The sequence below is a fragment of the Hoplias malabaricus genome, chromosome 2 (genome assembly GCF_029633855.1).
Source record: "Hoplias malabaricus isolate fHopMal1 chromosome 2, fHopMal1.hap1, whole genome shotgun sequence".
Classification (NCBI taxonomy): Eukaryota; Metazoa; Chordata; class Actinopteri; order Characiformes; family Erythrinidae; genus Hoplias; species Hoplias malabaricus.
In genome coordinates, this window is record NC_089801.1 from 24,015,997 (window position 1) to 24,025,159 (window position 9,163).

General features: G+C 39.7%; 1 protein-coding gene across 1 annotated transcript; it reads right to left on the reverse strand.

The window, feature by feature from the left end:
• Window positions 1-8,442, reverse strand: uap1l1 (UDP-N-acetylglucosamine pyrophosphorylase 1, like 1). The gene is made up of 9 exons (XM_066659760.1): window positions 7,228-8,442; window positions 6,085-6,289; window positions 5,386-5,561; window positions 5,099-5,271; window positions 3,729-3,922; window positions 3,119-3,259; window positions 2,683-2,868; window positions 1,900-1,966; window positions 1-879 (listed from the first exon to the last, which is right to left on the reverse strand). The coding sequence occupies exons 1-9, from the start codon at window positions 7,511-7,513 to the stop codon at window positions 793-795; spliced, it is 1,515 nt and encodes a 504-aa protein (XP_066515857.1). The 5' UTR covers window positions 7,514-8,442; the 3' UTR covers window positions 1-792.
• Window positions 8,443-9,163: the final 721 nt, after the last annotated feature.

Sequence of the window (9,163 nt, forward strand, 5' to 3'; positions counted from 1 at the left end):
TGATTTCAGTGATGTTTAAAAATACAAAACTGCACTTAAAAAATTTCAAGTGATCTGCAGGAGACATACATCCAAGACATTTACTACAGTCATAGGAATTTATTTGGTCTTTAAAAAACATTAAAGCTGTGTAATCTGACACTTCATTATTCTACTATAATTAAATGAATGGAGTACATTACAATGCTTCGCTTCCCTTTTTTAAACACATTAGACGGGACAAGGTTTATGTAAACCTCATCTACAAAACACACATTGTATGGCCAAAAGTTTGTGTATGTATACTTATCCAATATTCCTGAAGAAAATAAGGTTTTTAAACCTAATATGTTGCAGTAATGTGTGGACTGTGAGAATTTGATGACATTCTGAAAGGTAGTGAAGGGAGCTCTATCACTCTGTAGCTTTGTCAGCACTAGCTGACTCTTGGCATTACACATGGGCAATATTAAGTTCATGTGAAGCTGCCCAAGTGTCCCATTGCACTGATAATAAACTGTGTGGTCACAACTGAATGTCTGTGTCCACAGTATGTTCACCATAAAATAGATTCATTCACAATATATAGGAGTATCTACAAAATGTTTGACACACTCGGTCTGAATTTTAGTTAGTTCTCAGCATTTGCATCTGACCACTTTATAAATGTGCAACTCTCACTAATCCCACACATCAATACGACACTTCTGAAAGTTGTGGTCATCTGTGAGCATTTTCATATACAAACATTTTAAGATCAATTCTTTTTGTGTGAGCATTTTATAACTGAGACCTTCCCTGAGACCTGGACTACTAATTCTGAACTAGGGTCTTGACGTTATTTTCATTTAGGAGGAAAGGGGATTTCAAGTTCTTCTCTTTCAGCAACTTCACCAGACCCTGCAAAACAAGGAGAGAGTGTGAGATAGAGAGGGATAAATAGAGAGAAAGAAATCAGAGGAAGAGAGAAAAGTCACAGCTGCCTCTGGAGCCATCCCTTGGGTTCAGATATTCTCTGCATCAACTCATTTCACACCTACAACACTCACATTTGACGCTTCAGCTTTTGCCCTGATTTTAACACTAAATCTGTAAATGTACAAATATTTATACAGAAATTACATCATAAATTGAGTCTTTTTATCATAGTGAATCTTTTTATTATTGTGGCTTTATTTACTGCACACTATAACAGTATAATTAACTGTTTCACTTTGTGTCCAGAAATATTAAAACAAACATCTGTAAGTGGAATCGACAGCAGATGTGATGGGCACATGGGCTCGCAGGGTGCAGAAAGGACCTAGCTTAAGCCACCTGGGACCAGCTCTCAAAAGTGAAGGAGGTTGAAGGTTTGGTTTAAAGACAGGATCTAGAATCTTAAGCAGGAAGCTGTGTTCTGTCTCAGCACAACGCCCGGATCATTCAGGCCCCATAACACTATAACTCTCATCAACACGCTGCTCACTGACAGCAAGGTGAAAGGTAGATATAAGGCCCTCGTTGTGAATGAAGGCATTCTGGCCTAGTAGGCTGCCCTGAGTGTTCACCAAGGCGAAAAATTCTCTCTCCATGTATAACAGCCTGCCAAACTGCATCAGCAAACTGCGCATCTGGACTACAGACTCATCCATTTGCCTACTCTCAGCGCTGAGGCTCTGGATGAAGCATTTTTCCATGAGGAAGTTTATAGAGAGACTAATACTTAAGATGTATGATTCTTATCCCCGGTGTTTAAAATAAAAAAAGTGACTGCAAAAAGTTCCCACAATTAACTCTTTCACATGAGAGGGCTTCAACTGACTCTTTAGATCTTGAAAATTAAATTCTAAAACTTTATATGGTTAACCCAAGATTATGTACTTGGCAAACTTTACATGGGAAACTTTTGCAAAGAACAGTAGCTAATAGAGCGCTTACCTCTCCAAAATATGACACAAGTGGAGATATTTCACAGATTGCTGGAGGATCCACATCCAGAGACGTCCTACAAATCACAGAATAGAATACAGCAACTGGTGGGTATTGAATTGAACTGAGGGAAAATTAAGTCTACATTGCGTATCATGGCTAGGTTTATTTGGCTTCAAAGCTAAGAAGTGAGAAGGTTTTCAGAGTAGCTTGAACCAAGGTTCTGAAATGTTTAACATCAAATGGAAAAGGCCCAACATGTGGTAAACCTGGTATAAAATATATATATATAAAAAACAAGAATGAATTGTAAAAGAGGCAAAGCAATGAGGAAAATAGCAGAAGGAAATTTTATCAGCCAAGATAAATGGATTTGAAAAAATACTTTATTATTAAAACATACTGAAGATAAGCCTTTGGCACACTAAAGGTTAAGAAACATATACATAAACATCAATCACAAATCAAAATTAGAATTAGAAATAATCAAAATGTAATAAATAAAATAAGAAAACCTGTGAATGTCACAGCTCTGCTAAAAGAAGTTCTCCCTAACATTTGGCACTAAATGCAAAATAAATAATTGAATTGTGATATTTTTCTATTTCAGTTAACCAAGTACACAGAGCAGGTTTCAACTCTGCTTAATAGATTTCTTCTTGAATAAATATAGAAAGATAACTTATGACTTGCAGCCACTGTGATTCTAGATCAATAAAATGATTCTGATTTACTAAGTCAAATATCCCGCTAAGTGAAGGATAAACAAAAGGCAATAGACGTTGTCCATACCTGAGTATTGGAGTAATGGGATTCTCATGCTCATCCAGGAATTTGGCACCTGCTTGAAGAGCCCAGTGGTAATGCTGAGACAATAGAGAGCGTCTTACTGTTGTTGGGGTGTCTACAGGAGCTCCGTCTGCATTTTTAAGAGGTGAGAATTCGTCCTCTCTCTTAACCTCAAAAGCTACAAATTTCCTGCAAACAGAGACCCCTTGTCAAATTACATTGTGGTTCAGGAGCACTGAAGACCAGTAAAGTTTGGTGATTTTTAACACAGGTGAGGTAAATAAGAGATTAGTCTGATTTAAATGAGAGATTAGTCTGATTTAAATGAGAGAGAGAGAGAGAGAGAGAGAGAAGAGAGAGAGAGCTGGATTGCGCCCACCAAGACCAGTGCATCTCAGACCTAAAATATTAATGAGCAGATGAAAGATTCAAAACTCACTTTGAGAACTGGAACACATCAAAGACAAATTTCTCCATCTTGATTCCATTTGGCTTTGTGGGTTTCACAAGATTGCCTTCCTCATCCACGAATGGCACTTTCTTGATGGCCACATGCTGCTTCAGTTGTCTCTGAAATTTCCTTAAGAAACAGGAAAACAAGATTAAAGGACAGCGCTATGGTAAATTTGGACAAAACCTTCATTCTATCAGATCAATTACATCCTGTATCATTCTTGATTTAAAAAAAATGGACAACAGGTCATGCAAAGACGGAGAAAAATTTCTTGTTTTCAAAAGGTAGCATCTTTGAAGTAGTTACGCTTTTGACTTATTTGGCTCCAAATGTCTCCTCAATTACTGTTAAATTCCATCACCAACATGTATTTTATTATAATGAAAGTCCTAATTGGCCAAATCATATAATGGATTATTAAATTAATTTAATGTTTATATTTTAATGCTATTAATATTTTAACTATATATAGTAACAATTTTTGTCATAATCAATAGTACTGTATCTGTGTGACATTGTTCAGTTGTGTATAAATGGAAACATGGACAGGAAAACAATGCATACAAATAGTGAAAAACAGACATATGCCACTCACTGAGCGACCTCCCTCAGGAAGTCTCTAGTGAAGAAGTGATTACAGATGTTTCCAGAGCTGTACATCAGCTCTCCTCCAGGGTGGCGCTGTTCTGCTGTTTCTGGCCTTATCTCACTGTACTCCACCACCTGGTACACTCCATCTACCCGACACACCACTCCCACAGGCTCAGCTGGATACGCCTTCTCTACCACCTGAAAGAAAGAAAGACAGAAAGACAAAGAAAGAAAGAAACAAAAAAAATTTGTCTGTTTTTGTCCATCCATCCATTATCCACCGCTTATCCGGGTCCGGGTCGTGGGGAAGCAGGCCGAGCAAAGAAACCCAAACCTCCCTCTCCCTAGCCACTTCTTTTTGGAAGTGTGATTGTAATACGAATTAAAAAAGGCAGAATAGAAAAATTGGATGTGTCTCCTTAAGATCGCAAAGTTAACACAATTCTCTCTGATTTTAATAAAATGTTTGTGACATGCTGTGATCATGGATCTGCAACATGGATCATACAACACAGCGCTTCTCTTGCCCTGTCTCAACAGCTTGTTTTAGAGCGACCCTGTTGAGAGTGTTTGCTTTCAAGAGCAGTGCGCTCAGGAGTAAGCCACGAAGTGATGTAACGCTGTTTTTAGTCACATTTGCTGAGTTCTATTCCTTCTCTGCTCTTTTTCTCATATTTAATAAGCACTCATGTCTCCTTGTTGTGTTTGATTTGCTCTGTTTGACTTAGTCAGTGCAAACATGAGTCGAGGACAATTATTAGAGACTCAGGTGGATCCAGTGCTATGGTGAGAGAGGCACAGGAGAGGAAGCAGGACAATACTGAAGCACTTGCTATCTGCGTAAGACGCAGAATCATTTGGCTTATCCCATGTTCTCAGATATAGTCGTATCACAAACATAAAACTGACTGGGTTGTTTTATCCCCAAATCAATGTGCTATTGCACTGAAAAGCGATTTTTGTGTTTTCTTTAATACTCCTCATTTCAGAAGAAAAACTGGATGAGCAGAGGTCCATTGATTTAGGGCATGGAGTGTGTGATTATTTCCAAAGGCAGTGCACAGTTAAATTCGCAGCTCCACTATGAAACTACAGAAGCAAACACAAGTCATCAAATTTATCTTAGCCTACATTCAGAAACAGGTAAACTGTAAATATAATTATACACCAAAGAATTTCTTTTAATAGATTAGAGCAAACTTTTGAGTCTGGAATGTGTTGACCGAGTAAACAAAAACATTCAGAGGGCAGAACCAGGACAGAGTATACTCAAAAAACCCTCCTGTTCCATCAAAAATGAGACTGGATTAAAGCAAAACTAAAAACACTATTAATTCCAGTTTGAACTAGTGGTTTTTGTATATTCGTGTGTACCTTTGCACCACAGTCGGCTCCTTTAGATACACAGAAACCAATGAAAACTGGATCAGCCAATTTAACTAGGATATTGTCTACACAGTAGACGTGAAGATACTGCACTCCTCTGCTCTCCATGTCCTCCAGAACCTTGTAATCTACAAGGGCTTGATAAAGTCCTCCATTGCCATCTGTGAAGACCAGAAAAATACACTTAAACATCAAAGATATAGTACTTTATGTCTGACAATTCTCACTGCCTCCGTATGTGTTCAGACCCCAGTAAAAAAGAAATTAGGCTAGACCTGGTGCTGTGGCAATCTTATTCTTCTTTTCCAAGATAATTTTTCCATCAAAGCTGACAGCTGGGATCATCCTCTGCTCAAACATGACAATATTGGATGGGTCTAGATCAAAGTAGCCATTCTCTTTGAAGAACTTCTCTGTGGGCTCCAGGGTGAACTCACTGGTCATTATATACCTGCCACACAGACATCAGTAGAGCATATATTACAGGACTGTTCCACACAACACAACTCCTTAAATTCTATTAATTGCAGATTGATAATCATAGAAACAGTGTGCTGGTTTTTGTTATAGTAACAGGTCCAGAATATGGACCTGAGCATAATATGAAATCACACAAATTTAAGGATGCAGCTGTCTGCAATTTTTGAGCAATGTCAATAACCAATACTGTCACTGTCAATACGTTCAATATTTGTACAGCTCTCTCGTAGCATAACACAGAATAGCCTCCTTGTCTCTATATACCTCAGCACATTTCTACATTTCCATAATGGTGGTGATTTTGTTAAGCATTCACACAATCTATCATGGATGATCTTGGTCAAAGTAACAAAGGTCTGTTGTTAACCACGCCCCATCAAAAGTTCACCAAATAAGTCAAAATGTGTATCGCAATTGCACACTGCAGCAATATAATATACTGCAAATATAAATCACCTGTTCGAAGATGGGACAAAGATGCATACTAAACTCACCAGGGAACCGTACAACTGGATCCATATTTCTCACTTGCAAGCTGCTGTACCTTCCGAATCCTCTCTGCTTGGATTTGGTACAAGGTTTTTCCACTCGGCAGCCCCACATTATACATTCCTTTCGGATAAGGTACACCAAGTCGTGTTCCCTGGCCACCCGCTAACAACAGGACTGCCACTTTGTTCTCTGAAATCTGCAAGAAACCTGGAAAAAAATATCAAACACAAACTTTTAACTGGGGCGGCACGGTGGTGCAGCAGGTAGTGTCACAGTCACACAGCTCCAGGGACCTGGAGGTTGTGAGTACGAGTCCTGCTCCGGGTGACTGTCTGTGAGGAGTGTGGTGTGTTCTTCCTGTGTCCGCGTGGGTTTCCTCTGGGTGCTCCAGTTTCCTCCCACAGTCCAAAAACACATGTTGGTAGGTGGATTGGCGACTTTAAAAAAGTGTCCGTAGGTGTGAGTGTGTGTTGCCCTGTGAAGGACTGGCGCCCCCTCCAGGGTGTGTTCCTGCCTTATGCCCAATGATTCCAAGTAGGCACTGGACCCACTGCGTCCCTGAACTGGATAAGCACTTACAGATAATGAATGAATGAACTTTTAACTGTTCAAGTTTCCTTTAGGTCAGTAACGTGTTTGGTATAGTTACAGTTTATTATAATTAAAGTCACATGAGCGGGCTGTATGCTTACATCTGATTTATACCTCCAGTTTTAAGGATTAATAACATTATCATGATTGAATACACAATGCAAGTGTTTAATGAAACTGTGGACACCAACTCATTCAACATTAGGTTTCTTGTGGTACTAGAGGTAATAACAGGAAGGCTGACTTTGTTCTTTGTTGTAGCAGCTTCTGCTGTTCTGAGACAACTTTACACTGAATACTGGAACATCACTGTGAAAATGATATTGCATTCAACCAAAACATGAGTGGGTTCTGGCAATGATGTTAGATGATTAGTTCTGGATGACAACTCCAAAGGAACTGAATGGTGCTCTAGTCCACTGCTTCACACTTCACCGTACTTCATCTCTGTAGTGATTACACCACAATAAAAACGGAGACTAAATTAAAATAAAATGTGTATTTTGACTTTTAATTTATGAATGGCGTTTATTATAACCAGACTGGGCTCTTACCCTCGTCCTCCCACTGTTTAAGTGTCTCCTGGTCACTTTTACACACACTTCCTATGAACTCTGGTGACACCGGCTCCATGCGAGAGTCTAGCCGCTCTTCGTCGCCTGAAGCGCGCTTCGCTGCCTCCGCGGCGACGCGGCAGTGGTCCTTCAGCTCCTCGGCGTCCAGCTCGGAGAGTTCCCCCAAAAAGACCGCCCTCTCCTCGGCGGAAAGCTCGGACCAGAACCGCAGAGCGTGGCTCTGACCCGCTATATCCAGCCTGGTTTTAACTTCTTCAAACGACATGTTTATTGTGGAATGGTCTCTTGTTGAAGAAGACTGACTACGAACACTAAAGCTCACCTGACTCGGCGGTTAGTTATATTCTCCTCCCGCCTGAAACCCGTGACTTCCGACGCGCACGAAGCAAGAACCGTAAACATCATAATGCGAGTAGCGATGTACGACTCGCGAATGAATCATTTGCTTAAACCGACTCTTCTAAATGATTCCGGTTAACCGATTTTAATCATTATTAATCACTCTCGATTAACCTTTACCTCATAAATTAATTACTGATCACAGAATATAAAATATTTTATTACATGGACAAACTCGGGTTAATGGTTGCCTGGTAGTTGTGTATGACACACGTATTTTAAAATATGAGGAATTCGTCTTAATTGTATTTGTTTGGCATGTTTGTAGGTAAACATATCAATTTATACCTGCGTATTTATTCTACCTGGAACTATGCCAGCATATGCTATTGTAACCTGCCATCGCCAACACACACTGTATTTAGATTGTATTTGCCTAAATCTAAGTACCTATCAAAACCATGTTCAAAAACTGAGCAGTTAAAATGATTAATTCTGGATATTTGACTACATCTGAGTACTACACTCTGGTTAGAATTGGTGTTAATTACAAAACTGGGACGCACCGTATTAGGATCGCATTAGGTATTTCACTTTAGCAAACGTTCATAAGACTTGCGACTCGAAGGAATCGGTTCAGCACATTGAATCAAACTTCCCATCGCTAACTGGTCTGAAATAGTTGAAAACGGTATAGTTGGCGAATCAAAAATAAAAAGTCCACAGACAGAGCTTACTAAAACCATCAGCTGACCCTGACTCTGCCGTTATCCAATATTTGCTCAAAGGTTATGTGTTTAAATCCAGCGTTAAACCGCCGCTAGTCAGCACATTCGGTTATTCCTAGAGGCGGATAAACTTCCTCTCCACCGTCATGTGATAATTCCTGTGCTCTCCTTTTTATCGCCTGCCACTGAGGGCTTGTTGCCAGCGTTCGCTGCGATAATGTTACGACCACTACCCATTACAAACGCCATAGCTTTTACAAGGTACGTGAACAAAACGGTCACAATTCTTCTTTAAATATGAAGTATATTACAGACAACAGCAAACACTCAAACGATAATAATTGGTAAAACAATATTCGGTCTGCAAAATTACTTAGTGATAACTAGCTCTTATTTAGACGATTAATGGAAAATATGGCAATACATATTTTTAAAACTCTTGAAGACAGTTGTTCCAGGGTTTGCCCGCTGTCCCCCGTCTGAAACATGTTTTAACTTTGATGCCACTCCACAACGGTGGCGTTTGGAATGTGTACTCCACGAACAACGCACTGCTGCCATCTACAGTTCAGAGTGGGCACCACACCCTTGAGCTGCACTTGACTTAGAGCTAAATCCTCTGATATATTTGTGAAATCCTTCTTCCGAAACAGTTTGAAATAATTTATTAATATCAACGGGAAGGCACTGAAACATAAGTCTTTGCGACACGAGTTCACAATAAACATAGTAGTGAATAGCGTACTGGGGCCATCTACCGGCCAGTGGGTGAAGCCCTTAATATTTCTGTACTAATGCCTGGGAAATCAACTACATTCATTCACTGTCTGTAACACCCCACCCCCCTT

Bases quoted from the DNA above. Each gene is read 5' to 3' on its own strand.
- uap1l1 (XM_066659760.1), bottom strand. From the start codon at position 7,513: ATGTCGTTTGAAGAAGTTAAAACCAGGCTGGATATAGCGGGTCAGAGC. The intron at 5,272-5,385 runs GTCTAGCCTAAT...TGGTCTTCACAG, and splicing joins TAAGATTGCCACAGCACCAG to ATGGCAATGGAGGACTTTAT. The intron at 3,923-5,098 runs GTACACACGAAT...TCTTTCTTTCAG, and splicing joins GAGCCGACTGTGGTGCAAAG to GTGGTAGAGAAGGCGTATCC.